The 23438-nt window shown below is 39.7% G+C and overlaps 1 protein-coding gene across 5 annotated transcripts in view; it reads left to right on the forward strand.

Annotated features, from left to right (window-relative positions):
* The window catches only part of DENND1A (DENN domain containing 1A), a 215555-nt gene that overhangs the window by 110854 nt on the left and 81263 nt on the right, over positions 1-23438 (forward strand). For all 5 annotated transcript variants that reach the window (XM_064468569.1, XM_064468570.1, XM_064468566.1 and 2 more), the window contains exons 11-13: positions 6864-6909; positions 15776-15877; positions 23127-23252. In XM_064468569.1, the coding sequence (XP_064324639.1) occupies positions 6864-6909; positions 15776-15877; positions 23127-23252 (274 nt within the window). The remainder of the gene's footprint in view (positions 1-6863; positions 6910-15775; positions 15878-23126; positions 23253-23438) is intronic.

Below are 23438 nucleotides of genomic sequence, written 5' to 3' on the forward strand. Positions count from 1 at the left end.
TGCTCTTTGCTGATTTTTTTTTTTAATTTATAATGCGGAAGGGAGGTAATTTTCTTCCCATTTTCCTCTTGAAAAGGATTTTTTTTTAAACTTAATATTTACCTGTGTTCCTCACTCACGTACATCACCATGGAATTGAAAATGCCAAAAGCCTGTATCTTCAAAATATTTGTTCTCGACACACTTGCTCTTTGTACGAGGGATGCTGAGCCAGTAATAGTGGTGTAGTACCACGTACATGTATCTGGGAGGACTTCAGTCATCTGACCCCTATAATTTAGATTAATATGGGGGGGGAAGCAAGGGGAAGAGTGCCATCTTTTATTTTTATTTTTTAATTAGGTACCATTCTTTGATATATTTTCAGCTCAGGGAAAGATTTGGGGTGGAGGAGACTAGAAATCGGTGGGAATCCTATAATTAGATTTCATACCTTGATGCATAGTTGCTTGTTTCTTTGAATACAACAGAGGAAACATATGAAGCACTGCTTGGTGGTTGTTGGGTTTGGGGGGGGGGGGTTGGGTGGTTGTGGTTTGGGTTTTCGGGGGCTTGTTTTGATTTTTTTTTTAAGGTACATGCCAACAGGGGCCAAAAGCGCAGGTTAATGAGGTATCGCCACCAACCATCAGTAGCCAAGCACATACAATGGCTTACATTTAGCCAGATCTTGTCCATCTATTTTGTTGTTGGGAATTTAAACATTTCTTGATGCGAAAGAAACAGTCTATTAATTTTCCTCACTACTTCATCCAGTTTGTTTTTCATGTGGCATAAAAACACTCCCACTGTGTCTGTTTTCTTCCTTTTCGCGCTCTGTGTCTGTGTTTAAAATTAGCCTGTAAGAAAAGCCTGTCTTTGCTGACCTGGTAACACAACTCAGTATGTTCTCTAAGTCCCAGAGCATTGTCACTCAGGTTATTCTGTGGGCTTTTACCAGCAGCAACAGTATATTTTTCTAGGGTGATTAAAACAGTCTTTTATTTAGATAGACTGCTTAGTGGCCAACATTAATATATTCTGAGAGCCACCTTCTTAGAGCACCCTGGCACAGCTGCTGAACAAACATTTCTATTGGTGCAGTTTTCCCTTTCTCCAGGAGTTTTTTTAACTCCCTTTCTCCTGTTTTCTAAATCTGCATATAGTTCAATATGCTCCTTTAAGTAGGTGGAGGGGGTAACCGGAGGGCGAGTACTCCTGCTGCTTGGGAAACAATGATTCCTTCCTCATGAGCCTCTTGGTAGGCATTTCGATTTAGCCTGGTACATCTGTGTACTCACTAAAAGCTCTTGTAGTTGCTCTTCTGGTTTCTTAGCTGTATGTTTTCTACATCATTCCAATTTATGCAGTCAAGTTTCTAATTTGCATCAATTACCCCAATAAATTTTGGATTGAATTCTGTTGCATTTCAATGAGTAATCTGAAGAGAAATCAGCAGACTGCCTTAGAGAGTAAAGCCCTACTGGTGTGACAGAGCGACACGTTAAGTCGGTATTTGTGTATCAAGACGTGAACTTAGTAAATGTGATCTAATCAATTTTCGAGGAACTATGAAGCAAAATGGTGCCAATCCCTGGGTAGCCATAAACTATGAACCTTTTTGAGATCCTTGGGTTTTACATTACTTTTTCTGGTGAATTGCGGTATTTTTTAAGGGTGGGGTTTTTTTCACTTAAGAGGAAATATCCCTCTATTTCACCTGCTTCTATTCCAATTAGTAGTTGCCCACCTCTTGGGAGCATAATTAAGAGGTCTCTAGTTAGCCTAAGGAAACGAATTAAAGAAATTGTACAAATGCAACTGTAATAAATGGGCAATATATAGCCATTAAGTCCACAATATCCATATTCATGCTTATGCATTGCTACTTTAATGATTTGATATTTACCTATATAACTCATTTGATTATAAATAACGCTGATTGCATTGGGAACCAGCGTAGCAGAAGAGGAGTAATAAGATTTCTCTTTGTTCCAAAAGACTTAGGCAGGCATTTTGTTTAAGCAGTAAATATGCGCAGTAGAAATTGATACTTCTTAATTTTGCACTTAATGGATGTTGGCTGCCGTCAAACAACTTTGCGTAATTAGTTGTTGTGGTTGTAAGAAGCCCCGGGACTGATGAAGTGTCAAGCAGCAGGTAAAGACTGCTCTGAAGGGCAGTCTTTAATCTGTCATGGGTCCCCGAAGGATTAAAGGTTGTGTGGAGTGTTTCTCCTGTTTATACAAGCAATGTGTCTTACTGAAGTTCACTTGAAAGTCTTGGAAATACACATCTAACCTAATAAAATATTAAAAACTGTTCGAGCATTTCATGTCTTGGGACTTAAATAGCGGTTAGGAAGAACCAGCTTTTGTCAGCACCGGTGTGGCCAGCAGGAGCCGGGCAGGGATGGGGCCCCTGTGCTCGGCCCTGGGGAGGCCCCACCTCGAGTGCTGGGCTCAGGTTTGGGCCCCTCGGGACAAGAAGGCCCTTGAGGGGCTGGAGCGTGTCCAGAGAAGGGCAGCGGGGCTGGGGCAGGGTCTGGAGCACAAGTGTGCTGGGGGGCGGCTGAGGGGGCTGGGGGGGTTTAGCCTGGAGAAGAGGGGGCTGAGGGGAGCCCTTCTCGCTCTCTGCAGCTGCCTGAGAGGGGCTGGAGTGAGGGGGGGGCTGGTCTCTGCTCCCAAGTCACCAGTGACAGGAGAGAGGGAACGGCCTCAAGATGCATCAGGGGAGGTTAGATTGGAGATGAGGGAAAATGTCTTCACCGAAAGGGTTGTCAAGCACTGGCTGCCCAGGAAAGTGGTTGAGTCACCATCCCTGGGGGTATGCAGAAGACTGTGTAGACATGGCGCTCAGGGACATAGTTTAGTGCTGGCTTGGCAGTGCTGGGTTAGTGGTTGGACCTGATGATCTTAAAGGTCTTTTCCAAGCTAAATGATTCTGTGATTATGCTGTGCTCTGAATGGGGAAGAGGAGACACAGAGTGTTCCCTCGTGCAGGATGGTAGCTGAGTATTTAAGTAACAGTATATGATTAACACATGATAAAGGAAAATGGTGATAAAAGCAATTTATGGAGGCTGACATGAACCTTCAACATTTACTTTTAGGTTTTCCCTTTTCAGCCAGACTGATGAGTGATGACAGAAGAATATAATCTCTCTGGTAGATTTCATTGGAAATATTTATACTCTTACCAGAATTGTATTTTATCAAGGTTGTGACGTTTGCTTAGTTAAACTTTTGGGAGTATAAGGAGCTTTAATGGTGAATTATCCTTGAAATATATTTGCTTTTGCTTTGCCGTTAATGTGTCATTGAACAGTAACGTCAGTTCTGACAAACAAAATGAATTTTTCATAAAATAGGTGTTCAGATGATTTGACTTCCTTTTTCCATGGAGAAAACACTTTAAGGTCCACATTTGGGTGACAAACAGTAACAGTTATTTTGAAGCAGTTTTGAATAAACAAATTTCACACAAATGCACCTTCAAAAACAAGTGCTCCGTGGATGCCTCACAGATCTGCTTTTCTCCGTGCCTGTCACCTTTCACGCAAACTAAAACCTGCATTTGTTTCCCTTGATTCTCTGCTGGGATGTTTGTAGATGCCTCCTGTTTGTCATTCCTCTTTGGTGTCTTTCAGTCATGACAAGCAAAGGCTTTTGTGGATAAAACTGAGTTAATTTCTTTTCATATATTCCCATAACTTGGGAAATTCTTTGTTAGTCTCCAGATCTAATCCATTTCTAAGTGGTGTGTGTTTCTTCTGCTTCATGTCTGAAACGTGACCTTTCTGACTCATCTGCATGGCTCCAGGCATCTTTGCCCAAGCTGTGACCAGGGAGTGTTTTCCCTCTGACTTCTGTAAGCCAAGCAATTGCTTATACACATTGAAAAAGTTCTTACAGGAATTATTTTTGTATGGTTTTGTCAGCCTTCTTCATTTGCCTTCGACTTACCCCGCCTTCTCTTGTGCATCAAACACGCTATTCATTTTCTGGAGCCCTTCATAGCAGGTACCGTGTCTGCTTGTCCTTCTGTGCACCAGTGCCATGTCCCGGTGCCCCAGGGGCCGGTTTTTCACCCATGTGCGAAACGTTTCTCAAAGAAATACCCAGTGTCGCCTTTTGTGCTCTACCTTATTCCCTAGTGGAAGTCTCTGCAACTATTCATAAAACTAACGCAAATATTTGCAAAACTAGCACTTTATACTTTAACAAATTACTGCTTCAAAATTTCCTTTTTCATATTGATCAGCAAAACCTGAGCTATTTTTTTCTGTCAGTGGGTATACTAAACCCACTCTTCGTAATTCTGTGGTATCCAATTGTTCCTCCTGCTTTCTCCCGTCTGTCCAAGTGTATGCACTGTACAGCCCACTAAGCACCTGACTGGAGTCCTTTTATGTTTAGTAACACAAGTTGAAAGAAATAACGGCTTTCAAAACACTGCTAGAAGTCAGGCTACTGTAGCTTTTATGCAATCCCTGTAATAGTTTTATACGCTGTATTGCCTTTACGTGTAATGTCTTTCACTAGAAAATCGAAAAGGTGATTCATTGCATCCAAAGCTGATCCATACATCTTAAGCCATATCTTTCCTGTAATTCCTTAAAATTTTGCTAGGGATGCACGGTTTTTAAGGGTTTAGGCATTCTTATTATTCTTTTGTTGGTAAACTGGAGGATTGAAAGATGGACCTGATCAAGTTAATTAACTTCTGTGTGTTCAGATTTTCCTATGCTTGGTGACAGGCTCTACTTTTGGACACGTTAATAAATGGCTGGCTTTCTGGAATACTGCGCTCTTCCTGCTTCCTTTCATTACGTTAGCCAAGGTTCCACTAGATGAGACGTTTGCAGTCTTAAGACTTCCTGCCGAGGTTCAGACTTTGTATTTTTGAGATTGAAGCTGTCGTGTTCATGAAACTACTTAATTAGAAACACATTCATCTCGGTGCATACTGGAGGAGTCTTGAGCAGCACAGCCAGGCACACAGGGAAGTTGAGCATTTGTGCAGCTGGCAGCTAAACCAATGGTTTATACTTCGAACATAAAATTACTGGGTATTTTCTTGCTCCTGGAATGTGGCCATTGGAAATGAAGAGAAGTGGGTGAAAGAGATAATGTTTGTCACAAATAAAACATGCAAAATGACAAATAAAAATACTCCTCAGTTGAGCAGTAATCCATATGCAATAAGTGTGTATCATGTTGTATGGTAAAAATGTCTGTCCAAGAGCGTGGATATATGTTCTGGTTCTCGTCTGTGGGATTCCCAAGGAAGCAGAACCTTCAGGATTTGTACCAAGTTCGTTTCCAATTTACTGGTCTGGGCGATCGTCGTGAGGCGCTGCGTTGGGTGAAGCTTGGGCGGGGCAGTCTTGCCGGCCCAGGCGGCTCAGGAAGCTGTTACGTGATGTGATACGTGGCACGTCAGTATTCTACAAATGAACTTGGAAGGTTTTTTTGAAGTTCTATATGTTTAATGTCTTCAAAATTAAAAAAAGTGTTTTCATGTAGAATGTCTAATACAGAGGCTGTTGCCGTCTCTTGGTACAGCATCCAACAAAGTAGCGGTTTTAGGCAGTATATCAATAAACATGATAAATATGAGTATGCATATCAGTAAATATTTTTTAAAAGGTATTTCTCATGAAAATGAGAAGCAGAGTGATTTTTGCTGGTCTGGTGTCTTGCAGGAGTTTTTTCAGCACTGTACTTCTCTTACTGAGCAGTAGGCACCAGTTTATCAAAGCAATATGGAAGATATTTTAATCCAAGGCAGTACAGTGACATTTCTCTTTTTTTTTTTTTTTTAATCTGAAATTGAAAATGAGCTCTTTGAGCTTCTGTATCCAAAATGAAATGAGGCTCTATTTTAAAAGTTGTGTCTGTCTGTGTGCTTTCCGTTTAACAGGCAGTATATGCCATATTTGCAATTAGCAGCTTTGGCATCCTCTCGGGTGTGTTCTAATAAGCAGGGCAAATATAAGCTTTCCCTGATTACTTGAGTGGGAGTCCTGTAATAAGCTTAATATTAGAAATGCCGTATACACAAAGATACAACTTCCATTCAGTGTTCTTCTTGTGTTATATAGTCCATGTTTGTGTTTGCTAACATCACGGAAGAGAAGACAGAAAAGATCAATCTTTCTCTTAAATGTTAGCATTCTGTTTGGTAACAGAAGTATCGCACCTGGCTTTGAGGCTACAAATCCGGCCTCAGAGCCTCTCGGTGCATTTAAGTTTTGTGTCCTGAAGGGAATAGTGGCACAGGCACATATCCCGGTACCTCTGGAATTTCTCAGAATGTCCAAAAGTAATTTTTATATTTTTCTCTTATAAATGTAAACATTTCAAGGTTTATACTTAAATATAAGTTATTTAAAATGTGTCTGGACCCATATTCAAAGGATTTAAAACTTGTAGTACCGGGTGATGTGTATATATTAAATTAACCACTTAACACTACAACAGGATCAATTTTTCTAAAGAATAATCTTAGAAAAATTTGGGTTTTTTTTTTAAAAATTGTAATAACACTTTCATTTTTTAAAAAAGACCCCGGTATTATAGATATGTTTAACAGCTGTCCTTATGTACCTGTCTTAACTTAGTCACTTAGAAATTCTGATGTCAAGGAAAATTAAAGCCTTACAGTAGTGAGAAGGTATCGCAGAGTAAAAGACGTCTTTCAATATGGAATAAAATTTTGTTCACGTGGTTTGTTTCTGTCTTTGTGTCTATATATATTTTATTTTTTTAAGGCAAAATCTAATCCAGTATCCTGTTATTTTCCTGTAGCTAATTTTATAAGTCATACGTGTTAATCCAGTGTTACGAGAATGTAAAGCTAGTTTTTTTTCCTCTTTGCAGTGCCCCGATGCCCTACCTCATTGGAATACATTTAAGTTTGATGGAGGTAAGTCTTTCTCACCATTTCTGAAACTATATATAGTTTTATGATTTAGAGCCAAATTCTACAAGCAATTAAACATTCATTCATATGCTTAAAAATGAAATAATCCAGTTAATTTGGGAGCGCTGAGAGAATTAAGCATACGTGGTAATGTTAAGTCTTAAGGCAGTCGTATTTGGTACCTTGCGCTCCTTGGGCATACTTTCCGCTTGCAGTGCAGCAGTGACGAGCGCACGTTGTGTTCCCCTCTCCATCCTGTTGCTTCATTTAATCAGTTTTCTGCCTTAGTTTGACTCTGTGTTCACAAAGGCAGAGTCGATATTAAACCGAAATGTTGACAGTTACAGTTCTCTTTTAGGCTTTTGCAGACAGATTGTAATTTTTTTAATGTTCAAAAGATCTGAAGAGAAGGAACTTGCTGTTAATGTTAACACAAAGCTGGCAGAAAACCAGCCCTCACAGAAAGCTTCACATATAAACAATTCAGAGTAATTCATGTGACTTTTTAAAAACTCTAAAAGTGGAAATAGCACATTTGCTTTTGCTTCCAGTACTGGTGAAACAGTCGATGACTCTCCTCAGAAGTATCTGGACGACAACATAAGCTATTAATTTAGATGCCTATGAAAATCCTAGTCCCCGTTACACAGGAGGTCTGAACAGCGTCTATGTGCTCCGTGTGGGAAGAGGTATTCCTGCCCGGAAAGCATTGCCTCTTTGTAGGCTCTTAAATTAGCAGGCAGTGGTGAACTGGTGGGAGTTGCAAATGCCCTTCAAAGTTAATTGACTTGTGTCCTTACTTGAGATGCCCGTGTTTGGAAATTCAGGCTTAGTGGTTAGGGTACGTAACGATTCAGTGCTGAGCTTTACATCACATAAAGTAATGCGTGTTCCTAGAATATTTGTGCTTATATTGTCCATAGAAATGTGTAATTTCTCTGGAAATACTGATCAAACATTCTTTCACAAAAGGGCATATGCATGTTATAATGTTCCCCTATGTCTTTATGTGTTAAAACTTGGACATCTTAGTATGCTCTGTAACTTCTCCCCTTTCCCAGTGTTATATGAAGTGATTTTAGAAGTCACTTTTTTCATGAGAAGCTAGATGAAATATGCAGGACCTCTTTTTTTTTTTTTTTCCTTCTTACCATCCTGCATACAGATGATTTTTTAGATGCCCTTTATATTGCTAAATAAAGTACAGAATTGCAGTACAATGTGTTAGTGAATAAGCAATTATTTTAAAAGTCAACACGTACATTTGTTTGCACGTCATATGCTTATGTTAGAGGGGTTTCTGGTAATTACCCTTGAATACTGCGTAGACGGGACTGAAGTAATATCTGGGAAGAAATAGTCTCGCATATTTTTTTTCGTATTGATCAAGAAACTTTCTGCCCCATATCTGTACCAAGTATTCATTGGCAATTATTATGGTATCTATCCGTTTGAAAACGAAGGAAGAGACCTAGTAGAGGATGGGATAACATCTCAGTCAGCTACTTGTCAGCTTGCACAAATATTTTTCCTCACAAAGAGCCCCATGGTTAGCCTGGCAATGGCCGTGGAAAAAAAAAACTGATAGCTACACCTTGGAGTTGCTTTCACGATGTCTCCCTCCTGCCTCGGCACAGAAACCCGTTACCTCTTCCTTTGTCTCAGCCTTTCAGATTGCAGGGCTCTGCAGGCCTTCCAAACTCCATCTGTAAAAACTCAGAAAAAGGAGGTGTTCTCAGAGAAGCCAATTTTCATCCATTTTAGTAACTTGTGAAAAAATCTGTTTAGTACTAAATCCAGTATGGCTTTGGAATAGCCGGAGATTCTGGAACGCAGACACACGTTGGCAAAGTACAGTTATTCCAAGTGCCTTATGAAATAAATTAAATAACTAAAACAAACTGTCTTATCTCCTCCCTCCGCTCTGAGGGGTAAATTGAATACTCCCAGATAGAAATGCATCTTCCGGCTAACTGGGCTTTTTCTGTTGAAAAATAAAATACAGTCACACAGTGGGCCGGTGTATCTGTTTGCTGGCACGTGCCGCGTGATTTCTCTGTGCCTTGGGCAAAGGAAAGGTGGCGTTTGTCAGATGAGCTGGACAATTGCTCGATTACCTCTTTGCCTGGTTCTGATGCTGAAAGCTTTCTCCCTTTGTCCTTTTCTTCATATGTAGGTATAATGTTGTGTTTTATTTGTTAGAATAACCACTTAGTAGCAACAGGCATTTTTTTCTCATGATTTGCACTTGTATACTTTTAAAAAGACAATGTATTAATTTTTCCATATCAAATTAATTTTATAAACTACAGCTGAAAACTGCTGTCATTATTCAGTATTCATTTTTCTTTAAATGCTGAAGCTTCAGCAAATAGATCTTTAGGAGTGTTTTGTTAATCCACGTGTTCTAGTTTCAGGGTAAGGGATTAATTCCCCAGTCTTCTATTCAAGTTAAGACAGGTGGGCTCTTTATCTACCGTAGAGCCCCATGGGAGTAATTGCAGTTATATATAGGCTCGTGGTTCTGCTCCAGCAGCTCCAATTGCAGAATTTGTCACTGTTGCGTAAATGTTAGTGGAAGCCTGAACTTGCGCAGAGAAAGCTGTGGTGCGACGGGGAGGGTGAATTTGGAATGCAGGAAACCCCCACCCCCCAATTTCTAGCTTTAATGTTGTTTCTGTGGGTTCCCTGTCTTGGAATGGGTCTTCTGGAAGAAGTATAGCAGAAATGTTAATGATCTTAAACAAAATACAACCTCTCTCTCACCTCGGAAGCTTTTTTTTTTTTCACACCATTGTGTATCTTAAAAGTTAGTTTGCAGTTTCCCGTGTTACACGGGGTCTTTGTAGAAGGAGCAGTTATTTTAATGGAAAATGACAATTTTTTTCTTATGATTAAAATATCAAGCATATCCATTGACTGTTAAATCTAATTTGCTGTGACTGAAATGTTCTCCAGTGAGATAAGATAATCTCCTGTTATAGGTCAGAGGGCTCCAACTGATTTATGAGGGAAAACCTTGGTAGAAAATATAGAGCTGTGTTTTGTGCTCTTATTTTTCAGCTTTTCTATCATCACCTAGTTAGTCATTCTTTATAAGATTTCCATTTAGCAATCCATAAAGTGACTTCAAAGAAGGCTAAAAGTTTATAAGCTGTTGGATAAGCAAGGCTGGAGCTATTGCATGAATAATGGAACATGCTTACGGAACTAATTGAATTCATATTAGATGGAGATAAGTACTTAGTACTGATAAATAATGAGATAGGAAACGAAACTCTGTCAAATGAACGTATCCCTTTCATAATCTTGTTTTATTTTCTACCTGCGTCCTGAATGCTATTTTAGTGTTCAAATGATATTAAATTGACCTTTGTGCAATAAGCGGTGTCAAACTTAGCTGGCAGCCGTTTACATTTTGTCATAGTAAACGATTGTTTCAGCAACTGTTTCTGTAGCAGCGGTTATTAGTGTGATGGGGCTGATGGAAGAGGAATGCCCTTGACCTAGTAGACTGCCTAGTGGAATTTAGGCACATGTGGTTTTGGTTAACCGGTGGGGATAGCTCTGCTGAGCTGTCAGGTACTGAGCCGCTGGCAGCATGTTCCTCCCTGCCAGGCTTCCAGCCCTTCAGGTAACAATAGCGCCCAGCCGTATCATGCTCTAGTTGGGGCACAAAACCAGCCTTTAGGGTTAAAGTTAATGATTCGAAAAGTATTTCTTATACTCTTTTTTAATAGTCCAGTCACTCAAGGACTTTTTCTGGGACTTTAGAATTTTAATTCTTGCAAGATCATCCAGAAGGAATTTGTGTGTGAAACCACATTGCATTTATTAACGTGATTTCCTAACATTTTTCCTAAGCATGAAGGACAGTTGTGCACAGCGTAAAGCGTAGCATAAGCATGTATATGAGCAGGTTGTTGTTTTCGTTTGAGTACCTGGTATGAGTAAATACGTTCATGTAGGAAGAGAAGGCTCACTAAAATTCATGCTGTCTTTAATACACCAGGACACGGCAGGTGATCTCACTTGGTGTCGGTAGCCTCTTCCTTATGCAGACAGATGAATGGAAGGCTGTGTTCAGTCCTCTCAACCCCACGCACACGTTCTGGAAGCACTTTTTGGCGTGCTTACCTGGTCTTTTCCCGGTAGCCGCGAGGACGCGGTTTGCGATCCGGTGTGACAGGCCAGGCAGCGTGCGGGGGCTGCGAGAGCAGCCTGGGCTTAGCGCTGCCGGTGCCACGAGGCGTCCCCGTGCCCCAGACAGCACCCGGAGAATTCACTGACCGCTGGCATCTTCCAGTGGTAGTGTTAATTGTTAATTATATTTTTTTTGATTGGGGTGAGGAGTAATACGTAGCTTTTTCCATCCATTTATACTTAGTAAGTCACTGCCTTTTCTAGCTATAACTCAAGAAGTGTAGCTTTTTTTACAGTGTTTAGGTGAAAGGGTTATATATATATTTAAATCCAGGCCTTAAAAAACTAATTTAGTCACTCACAAATACTAGAAATATGGCTGTACATGGCTTCAGGAGTATTCATAAAAATGAATTAAAAATATGACAGATTACTTATGACATTGTCTTTTATCCAATTATTGGAAAAATGAAAATAACAACTGTGCTTTCATAAAAGATTCTGCGCGTGAGGATGACTGAGGGGTAAGTTTTAAGGCAGACCATGCAGTTCCAAGTAGACTTACCAGTAAGCGTAGAAGGCTTTTCTTCTGTCGTACAATAGGGTCAGCTCAGCACTGGTGATGTTTGTCACTCAGTTGGCCGCAGCTGCTTGTGATAAGCATCTTGAGACTCACCTGTACAGGATCAGGGTCCTGCACATCAAGGTTGGGAGATCGGCGGAAGAGTGGGAGATGCACGGGAGGGGGCAGCAGCCCACCTGCTGTGCCCAGATCAAAGGGCCGGGAGGTCAGGGGGCACATCCAGCTTAACCAGCTTTGTCTGCTGAATAGCTATTTCAGATTGTAAATCTAAGGGTGATTTCATTAAGTCCTTCTGGCTGCTGTTGGGGCATGAAATAATAAAATTTTATATCCGTTGCCTTTCCTGCTTCTGGCAGCCAGATTGACACATTGTTGTCTGCAGTGTTGTGGTGTTTTTCTTAAGAAAATAAATGGAAACTATTAACTAAGCAGAGACAAGTCATTAAGCAAATGGATTTTAGACTTGTTGGGAATCATACTTCCATAATAATTTCAAATGCAGCGTACAAACTAGCTGCTAAAAGTGTTAGGCTTTGTTAAGAGTTTTACCTTCCCAAAAGAATTAGCGGACGGTATGTTTTCTTTTTTCTGCTACAACATTTGTTTTAATGTGTTGATCGCATTTGTGTCTGGTTATGAAACCTTGTGATCAACTTGGTTTATGTTTTTGGCACCAATTTAGCCATGAAGTTATGCAAACCTGTTTTTCGGGGTGGGGGGTAGGAGGGTGGTGTTTGGTTTTTATTCTTTTTAAATTAATTATTCAATAAAATTGTTCACCTGAAAGAAGTTTAACTTCAGAGTTTTTTATGGTAGGAAACAGAAAAACTGCCAACTGCAGACACTTATAATAAAATAACATTTAGTATAAACTCGTGTTAGTATTATTGATGAATATTGCTTCTAGCATGTGATCCAAGTGAGACAGAGGCGCGCGCCTTAATACTTCTATTAGAATATGGTTTCTCAGTGTTTTTGCAAACTTTCACATAAAACATTTAAATTACTTCAAGTGTTTGGCTGCTTGTGAGCAGGACAGCCCCACTAACTGCTGCTTATTTACTGACCTGGTGTTTAAGGCCCCCTGGAGTTTGTTTGAAAAGTTAAGAGATTTTCACAGTAAAGGTGCCATTTCTGAAATTTAAAGTGCTCTTTTCACCAGGAGATAAGTTCTCTCTGATTAAGTCAGTAATTCTTACTAAGCCATGTTTATAGAGGCCATAAACAATGGGTTCAGGGTGCTTGTTAAACCAGCTTTCCATACCTCTCCACTCTTTTAAAAAGAGACATTTAAAATAAAAGGCAGGTGTAGATGTTAGGTCGATTTGATGGTTTTTAGATGATTAATTATGGCTACAAGTAATTCGGTAAAGATGGTTAGGAAAGGTTTGCAGTAGTGATGTGCGATGCACGGTTTCACTGAATCACTTCTTTTGACTCAGCAAATCCCTACTCTGCAGTAAAATTAAATAAGGAAACTGTAATGTTCATATTTCCTCTTGTTCTTTGCCTCTCCATGTTTTTTCAGCAAAATACGAACATACTGAACAACAGGTATCACTTGATTTGTAGAATTTTGTTTAGATATTCAGGAAGCTGTGAAATGTGGAATGTGCCTGTGTGTGGCTTAGTGGCCAGCCCTTCGTATTTTGAGAAAATGACGACAACGCGCAAACTGTACCTCTGAAAACGATCTACGTGTAGTTGGGATTCATAGGGTCTAGTGGGGTTTAATGTGAGAAATGCAACGGGATGCTGGGAATTTTTGCTAAAATTCCAGCAAGAGAGTAAATACTTTTATTTCCAAGTCAGTTGGGCTGATAGGTACTAGGTTTAGCAAAAGAACCGTTTGGTTATTTGACAAAAGCCCTTATAACTATCCGATAATACCTTTATCAAAGATTACAGTAAAAGGAAAGCTGATGAAAACCAGCAAGGATTAAGGTGAACTGGTCGGTCTTCATTTCTCTAGGATGAGCCACAATTGGACCATTGAAAAGGTGTATTTTTTTTAAATGCATTGCAAGACAGATGCTATAAATCAAGTTAGTCTCAAGTGTTTTATTAAATTTGAGGGTTTGTCTCCAGGGAAATTCACCGTCTTAATACAAATATTGAAAAGTTTTAAAGTAAGGTTGTGCTCTTCACAGTGGAAAGATACGGCACAGCAGAGTTTCATATTAGCCTTTCTTTCGGATGCAATTATTTCAGGGCCATGTGCAGAGACAATTACATTGATCAGCATTTATAGTCCTTGCACCATGAGCAACATCCTGTTGCGCTCCGCTCCTCGGCAGATGTGCCCTGTCACGAGCCTATTCTTTGCTACAGGAAACTCCAACATTTTGCTGAAGAGAAGGTGCAGATTCATCAGTGAAGTACAAAAACACCACTGACCAGTGCCAGCACATTTGTGGCTTCTTTAGCAAGAATCAAGAGAAGGCTTTAATTCCTTCTGTCTTGTCCTGCTAGCACTCGGTTTTGACAAGCTTCTGGCTTTGGTTAAGCACATTGCAAGACCTTTTTGTTGGAGCTTTTTAGACTCCTCTGAGTATAAGTGAGATTTTTAATTTTCTGAAACAGGAAGGAGCAAATCAGTTTGTCTGGTGCTTCCGGACTCCTAGAATGAGCAAGACTCCTGGATTGCTTTAGAGTTTATCAGATGCAGCCAACAGAGTGACCTTTGGTTCCTGAAATATAGAGGAAAGTACCTGGTTTGTCATGCAGTACTTGTGCTTTTTACATGGAAAGCATTAAGTGCAATATTCTTCCATTTAAGTTAAAGAAATTTCTCATGGAAGACCTAAACTTAAATGTCTACAGAGTGTTTTTTATAGTTGTTGGGTTTTTTTCTCCCCCCCTAAGTACACAGCAGTTTTCTTTATAGACAGAGGACTGAGCCTTGAACACTGAAGGTAATTATTTAGATGCCTAAGGCTCAACTTTGCCATTGTTTTAGAGCTCTAGTTCCTTTCTTTTAAAGGAAACAATTCCCCCCACCCTGCAAAACCTTAATTAAAAATTGAGTATGTTTTTGTTCATTTTCCTCCTCAGTCACTTGCTTTTGGTCCTGTGTATAGGTATGGAGGTTTGTTTACAGCGTCATTGGGAAATTTCCTTAATTACCATGTTCTATAGTTCCACTTTTTCTGATTTTGAATTTTCAAAGCTTTATTTGAAGAGGGCTTATATACATACGATTGGTCAGTAAAAAAAAAATAAATCAGTTCTCCTGTTAGTTAAAAAAGTGCTAAAATAAATAAATTCTGCTCTGTTTCTTAGCAGTGATTCATTTACTGTTGTTTAAGCAGGGAAATGAAGTCTGACAGTATTTCAGTTTGTGTAGATCACCAATAGCTTTAGACACTTAGAGTCGAAGGTACTAATGATCGTTCTTTTGAGAAATAGGTTATGCTTTTCTTTTGTCCATGTACTGTTACAGATGATGTAAAACCCAAACTAGAGTAGAGACATTTCTTCCACTCAGTTCACTGGAACAGGATAAAAAGTTTAGGCTCGCTGGACGTTAAGAAACATGGATATGGTGGAGTTATTTTTCTCTCAGCTTGTCTTCATTTTAATTTTTTGTTTATTAACCTCTGCTAGTGTCTATTTTACTTAAATACAGTTGTAAACTTGTCTGTATTGCAGTTCCAAAATTCAACCTGGAATTTGGAAACCAGTTCCCATCCCTGACTTACTGCAACTCCGAACTCCTAGAAAATCCACTATTTATTGTTATTTAAATTATTTTTTAAATATAAAAAGATACGCTTGAAATCTTGGCTCAGCTAGAAACAGCTAAATGTGCAAACGGGATGCCAGAGTTAAAATAGACATTAGTAGAGGTGCTTGAAATAAATCATTGCCTCAGTAATCTCGAACAGTAACTCTCTGGTTTCAGAAATGCCGGTATGTGCAATGTTAAGAACTTGCATGTGCAAATTGAAGGTTAATGCTTCAACATTGTAAAATGTGAGTAAATAAATGATGACAGAAAGAGAGGAATGTTGGTTGTTTTTAAAATGCTTGAAGTTTGGTAGTGGCATGATGTTACGCCATCGCTTGTGTCCTTCATGCATAAGATCTAACTCCGCATACCTATATTTTCCTTTCCCTTTTCCTGAACTTGTTTGTATTTAGAAAGTAAGAAACATGGCCCTGGAAGATGTAGTGATTCTTAACGTAGACACCAACACACTGGAAACCCCTTTTGATGACCTTCAGAGCCTTCCTAATGATGTGGTATGTATGAAATGATTTATTCAACTATTCCATTACTTAATGGTGTAAATCCTTTTGACCTGTTTGGTTTGTAACTGAGCTGTCTCATTGTGTTACTCTCGTTGTTATCAGTAAACTGCCTTCCCTCAATTCTTTCCAGTTTCCAAGTTTTAAGACATGATTGTTTGAACATTTGCAGTCATATTTTTTTAAGCCTCCTAATGAAAATTAGCTCACGCTCACAGGAGCTAGAAATGCTGCAGCAACCCAGTTCCACTTTTGGAATGGCACAATCGAGTTTGCTCTAAAGAATTAATCTTCGATAGGGGAAGAAAAGATAAATGAAAACCGCACAGGTTACGGTGCCATCTGAACGGGAAGCAAAAATTCAAGCTTCTTTCTTCAGGGAGTGAAAAACAAGCACTGTTTGAAACCATCTTTATCCATTCCATTGGGGCGGGGGGAAAAAGAATCCTGTGTTTTTAGGTAACTTTTGTTTTCAAATGAACTTTTTTTCCCCCCTCCATTGACTTCTTCCAGGTGAGTTTAAATGAACTTTTGCATTTTAAGTCCTGAATTATGATATCAAATGGACGACTTCATATTTACTTCTAGCAGTGCTCAGGGCATATAGTTTGGAACTTTATTTCTCATTCAAACTTTTTGTTGGTTATTAATTTATTTTTTAATAACTTGATAGAAATAATGTATAAATACTTGATCTTTCCCTTTAATGAGACAAAAATACATCCAGCTTGTTACTGGCTGCTGTAATCGTCTTCACTAAAGAAGCTGAGAGGGAAGAGCAGCAAAGTGAGTAAGAGTGTAAGGAGCTGTTTCTAACTCCGAGGGTGACTGTTTAGGAGAAAATGGCAGGGGAAAATCTGGGTTTCTTTTACTAGTTCAGAATATTGAGCTGACAGTTAGGTCTATACCTTCTAATGTGTAGCTGAGAAATGAAGTTGATATGGAGGGAGCTCAATGTAAGTGGGTCTGTTTGAGGAAAAACTCAAGTAACGGTGAGTACCCGGTGCCACCTCCTGTGACATCCTGTCATTTCTCTGTGATCTGTGGAGTGATCCATTCTTCGAAACAGCGAGCTCTGGATGAAAGGTCCATCTTGATTGTGAACGTTTTGGCTTTAGTCAAGCACTTAGTCTATAAAAGTTGCTTCCATGAAATTTTCTGGCTTTATATAGTTTTTCATTTCGATTTCACTCCCAGCATCCAAATCTGCCAGCTGGTCATCACCCGTGCCATTATCCACAAGCCGGGGAATGACAGACTTGTAAATCTCGTGGAATTATGTAAGAAATGTCTGGATACCGTGAGTGCGGGGCCTCAAACCATGTATATGATTTGTCAACAATCAAGTATTATATTAGATTTTATGAGACTTCATTAAAGGAGCTGTTGTAGGCGCACTGTAGAACATCAGAAGAGACTTTACCAATAAACACAGAACTTCAAGCTTTGGAATGTAATAAATTTTAAGAGACTTCCTTCCTTTCATTATTTACTTTTACTTCACTTTTATAACAGTAGAGAGTTGTGTTTTATTAGTTCAAATTTCTTGATTCAGTTTTCCACAGGTCTATTTAAAAGCTACATTTTATCTTGGAGGATGTTTGGAGCATAGCAGAGGAAGTGCTGCCAGCAAATTCAATTAACTGGCATGGCTCACAAATAACGTACATGGGGTATTTTTTTTCACAACTGCTATATAAATACAGCTGGGATTAATATTTGTCGCAACAAAGCCTTAACTTGAATCGTGTTGCGTTGTGTAATTAATGTTTGGGATCAGTGTTTATGTCTTATTTAGCTTTGTTTCATTATTTTAGTTACCTAGATAATGAAGTATTCTCCTCGGTCTTTTCCTTTCCTTCAGACTGCTTAATATTTGGCTTTGACCACTAGAGAGCAGCTGCTCTTCTTTGCAAGAATTGAATTTCTGTCAGTTCTTTCATGCATCATGTGTTTGGAACTGTAAGTGGATCAAGTTGTTCATCTCAGCAGGGAGAGTCTAAAGCCAATCCATTATACTTTTTTTCTTTTACTTTTTTTTCTTCTTTTGCTTCCCTGGGAGGACGGGGAGATTCTGGGAGTGCGTCTCCCCACTGGTCTCGGTCTAAACAGATGCATTCATGATCTGAGAAACTCAAAATGTCTTCGGCAGTTTCACAATCATAAATGGCTGTTACGTCAAACTACCCTGCCAGTTTTGCTACCTAATGTGAACAGTGAGCAATTCACGCGCTGCTGAATAGACACAAAATTTACTTTGCTAAATTAAATCCCTCTCTGTTCAACGGTGAGTAGAAACATCTTCTGTGTGATGCGTTTGCCATCAGGTGATTAATCCAGTGGAAAATTTTTAAAGCTGCTTTTCCCCTCTTCTTGAACAGCTTTTTTAATCGAGTAAAACAATGCTGTGGAGTCCTATGATTGTTTTAGAGCTTCAGGTAGTGAGTTGTGCTTGAGTTTCATGATAGTCAAGTTGCTGCCTCAACTGTTGATTCTCACAAATCCAGAATGAACTATTCATTAATGTTTTACTCCTAGGATCCAAACGAGCGTAGGCTGTAGTGAAATGCCTTTCCAGTTAACATTTGTATCCCAGGAGCTGGACAGCATTGGGACAGTTCCAGCAGGATCACATTAAGTCGTTTCTTTGCCCGAGTTTACCTCAGCAGTACCTGCGGCAGTCAGACTTCCTGAACCGTTCAGGTCAGATCCCTGCAAATCAAGGTGTGTCCTACTGCATTACCGATGAACTATTTGAAATGTGAAAAACTGCCCCTCTCTCACCTTCTGCTTCTGATATGTTGCTGAAAATCTGGCAGCATGAGAACGCCCTGGGAAGTAACTTTCCTTTTAAAATAGTCAATATTAAAAAAAGAGATTTATTAAGGACTGTGATTACAATAAGTGCATCTGCTGCTGACAAGTCTCCTACACCACCGTCTGTGTTGCAAGGAATAGCAAAGAGGGGGTAGTAATTTTTTTTTTATGCAACCCTTATGGATTTTTCATGTATTTCCAAATAAGTGTCATCTTCTAGTCTTAGTTTTAGTCAGAGCTTCATATTACAAGGAATAAAGCATAAGCTCGCTCTGTCAACTTGTAGTTTCTATTAAATGAAGCCCTGATGCAATGCAGTGTACTGCGCCAAAGAGATCTTGCATATCTGATGGCTGTGAGAGTATTGTAAATTTGCACTAGTCTATGAATATCTGAGGCTGTCAGTAATTTAGCTGTGTATGCTACTGTTGTCCATTCATTAACAAGTTACCACAAGCAGGAAGCCTACGTTACTGTTTTTCACTTGGTGGGAAATCAACTGCTTTCAGGACAGCAAGAAAGTACTAAACTACAACTCTAAAGCAGAACCATTTTCTTAAAGGTGAATCCATTTTTATTTCTTACACTGTGTTTGCAATAGAATGTTCCTTGCTTTATTCATGTTGACAACTGAAAAGCCTTGGACCTAATTAAAAGAATTTCCACTAGCACCTTTACTGAACCATTTCATTATGCTGCGTTGCACAGATTGCATTTTGAAACATGGTGATAGTTTAAATCTGACCTTTAAACCTGAACTGCCAGAAGTATAAAAATCTTCTTTAAAAACACTCTGAGGGTAGACTGCATGTGTATGTGTCTGTTTGGCTAGAAATAATCTTCATATTGAGTGGTCACAATCTTATTTTTTTAAAGTATTACTGCCTCTTTAGGCAGGAAATAATCATAATTCTGCTTGTATAATGTACTTTGTCCTATGTGCTAATTTGTTCCAGAGCAAACATGAATTTTTTTTTCTTACCTGTTAGTCCCTTTAAATGTGTCATTGTTAACATTTTCTTATTTTAGAAACTATGGCATGCCTGTTGCAATAGTCCTGATTAAAAGTGTGCATATGTAAAATAGACATCCTACAGTATTCAGTTTAGCCTTAGAAGAGAGCAAATGATCTGCAAGCTTAAGGAATTAGCAAAATACCTATCAATATTCTACTTCTGTACCAAACAGGAAGCTGAAGCACAGAAAGGCTGGGACCAGCCTTCTGAACTCTTAGTTTGTTGTAAAATGAAGCATAGAGCCTTTTCCTTCTGTATAGACGGCAAGTTCTTTATCTTCCCATGAACGTTTAAAGAAAACCACTTATAAAAATGTTTGAGATGAATTTGGAAGTTACTCAGAGCTGGAGAAATTTTATTGCATTTTTGAAAACTGCCTTTAAATGTTTTACAGAAGTTAGTATAGGAAATAAACACACGCTTCATCCCTACGACATCAGACTCCTTCAGACATGAAGTGTGCTGCTCAGGTTTGAAAAACTGAAGAAGCTTTTCACATTTTGAGAATAACGGAGCTTCTTGAGAGACATTATCTCAGTGAATGGGAGTCAGCTTATTTTATGGGCATGTTAGGCTAAGTCCGTTATCATGTATTATGTTAATGTGTGCTTATGGGCTCATTAATGCATGCATCATTGGCATAAGCCACAGCATTCAGATTTATAAACAATGCTGGACACGCTCTTTATTATTTCTGCAGTACTAAATAACTGCAGTGAAAATCCTTCTACAACAGAAGCTGCAGAAAAATTAAAGGAAATCTCTTTGCAACTGTTTTGTTAAACACAAATGCAAATAAAACATCTAGTTTGAAAACAAGAAAATGTAGTGCACAATACGGATTATATATTTAACACTTGTTGGGCAAGAATAGGAGCCACTTTCCTGCCTTCCCCAGATCGAGGACTTCTGAAGGAGGAAGTGAGGGATGTGCTTACAGGAGGGATAAAACTGTAGCCCTCAGGAACAGTTTTTCAGTAAAATCAGGCTGCCGTTTGTTACGAAGGCAGGCTGGTAGCAAAACTCCGAGGCGGAAAAAACTCATCTGGTAGGGTTTTGGAGATGTGGATGAGGCCAGAATAAGCTTTTGTTATGAGCTGGAAGATGGGGGAAGGTCTTGAAAACTAATTTGAGCATTTGAACCATCAGCTTATATATATTTATTATATATTATTCACAGGCTCAGAAAACACAGTTAGTTGTGTTCACTACAACAGAATCTGTTATATTCAAAGTACATAGTGCTACCCCAATGGCGTTTTTCAGAATAACATTTGAAAAAGGAAGATTTGCTAGTTATTGATAGATATATTTTTTCGCCCCTGTTAAATTCATAATATGGATATTTATGGAGTCATTCATGTTCTTCTGCAAATCAAGATGAGCAGGGATTTCCCAGCTTTCTGCTTTCCTTCGGAAATTGTGGCTCCTTCCTGTCTTTTGCATAAGATATCTCATCCAGCCTGGGGTTTGCATGTGGTGCGACCGCATCCTCTAAAAGCACTGGTTGAATTTCTTTTGAGAATCGACACCCAGATTGTTGTTTTTGTATTGCTTTCTGTTGTGTGAGATCTGTCTCAAAAACTTACCTTGTCCTGGTTCTGTCTGCAACACCAAAAATTGCTACTGACATAATCATTTGTTAATGATTTAACGTAACCTATAACTGTTGCAGTACAGGCACAGCAAGCTTGATATTAATCTTTGAAAGGGTTTTTTATCTCCTTTCTCAGCCTGTATTTGGGAAAGTAAAATGCTGTCACTAACGATAATATATAGGTACGCAACCTTACTTCAGTAGTTACTGAGCTCTAAGCACTAGAAAAGAGACGTCAAACTAAGTCACAGCCTTCTTGTGTGCATGAGAAATTCAGAAGTGCAGAGAACAGTAATGGATAATCCTCTAAAACTTCAGCCCTTGGTGTACACAGAAGACAAAGAACATTCCGATAACCTGGATCATGGTAGATTTAGGTCTGTCTGCATAGAAATGTGTTTAGTTGATGTTCCCTAAGTTGTGATTGGTGAGTGTCTGTGTGTAAATGGTAATGAGACCGTTAGAGCTGTGTTCACCTAAAGTGCAGCTCTGTGAATCCTGAGGTAATTAAACACCTCCACAGTGGAAGGGAAAGGGCAATGAGGGTTAAGAGAAGAGCCGTTCTCCACACAGGTGGTTTACATCTCTTGAGAAACAGGAAGAAAAAAAAACTTCAGTAGGTACTGATGAATTTGAAGGATGGAATGTTGTTGTTAATTTGAGACTTCTGAAAAAAACCCACGGGTTTTGTTTTCTGGGTCGCACTGGGTGTCCGTGGCAAGGCGTTGGCAGGGAGGCTGCGGGGCCTCTGTGAGGGGAGGCCGGTGCAGGTCCCCGAGGGCTCCGCAGGCCCCGCCGGGCACAGCTCAGCCCGTCAGCAACGCCAGAGAAAGCCTTTGTAAGAAAGGGCAAAAAGCCGCAGGGCAGAGGGAGGAGTGAGTAAGAGTGTGAGGAGGAAGGAGCAGCAGAGAGGGCCTGTTACAGGCTGACCGTGACGCCCGTTGCCATCTCCCTGCGCTGCTCCGGGGGGAGGTGGAGGGGTTGGCAATGGAGGGGGAAGGTGAGCTGGGAAAGAGGCCGGGGGCGGGAAGGGTGTGTTAGTTTCTGTCTTTGTTTCTCACCATCCAATTCTATTTTAATTGGCAATAAATGAAACTAATTTTCTTGAGTCGAGTCTGTTTTGCCTGTGATGGTAATTGGTAAGCGATCTCACTGTCTTTATCTCGGCCCACGAGCCTTTTCTTCGTGTTTTCTCCCCGAGTCCTGCTGAGGAGGGGGAGTGAGAGAGCGGCTGGGTGGGTGTCTGGGAGCCAGCCAAGGGAACCCACCATATTCGCATTTTGTTATTTTCCATTAAGTCTCTGAAATACAAGGGAATATAGCCTTAAAACAAACAAAAAAACCAACTTGTATTTGTGGCAAACAAATTTTTTTGGCCTGCAGGGTTTGTTCTTAGCCGTGGTGGTGGTGGATGGTCTGATTATGCAGAACAGTTTCTCTATTAGTCTGATGTTTGAATTAATTTACTGAAATTCTTTCATGGATTCTAATGAAGAATGACACAGAACTTCATGGAGTACCTTTAAAAGAGTACCCAACAGCATGTTAACAGTGGATTTTACGTAGGAGGGAAGGTCGAAATGAAGCTTTTATTTTCCTATTGGTTTCTGAATAGAATCCAGTCATATCTTAGAGAAGCAAAACAGCTTGAAAAGTAATGCTTTCGGAACTGAAAAATTCAACTCTGAATTCACAATGTCACTTCTTGTCATAACTGCTGCTGTGGTTAACGCATTTTTCATTTAGCTGTGTCCCAGAGCGTTAAGCTTTGTTTGTCATATGAGAGTGATCTAGACCTGTTGTGTGATTGCAGGTTTCTGCACTGAAGAACAGATTGAAGAAAGTCTCTACAACCACTGGAGATGGTGTTGCAAGAGCGTTTCTAAAAGCACAAGCATCTTTCTTTGGGAGCTACAGAAACGCCCTGAAAATTGAACCTGTAAGTAGGAAATTAGTAGGCATAAGATGTAAATCTGCAGCTGTGGTGGGGAAAAAAGCTAATGAGAATTCAAAGTGTAGTATAACCTACTCAGCACTGTGGCTCTTTGGCTGACTAGTACTGAAAACAGTGTTCCGGTCTCCAAAAACGAGAGAGGCACAACAAGCGTGAGCGGTCACACAGGGA

This window comes from Phalacrocorax carbo, chromosome 18 (assembly GCF_963921805.1).
Source record: "Phalacrocorax carbo chromosome 18, bPhaCar2.1, whole genome shotgun sequence".
In the NCBI taxonomy this organism is placed as follows: Eukaryota; Metazoa; Chordata; class Aves; order Suliformes; family Phalacrocoracidae; genus Phalacrocorax; species Phalacrocorax carbo.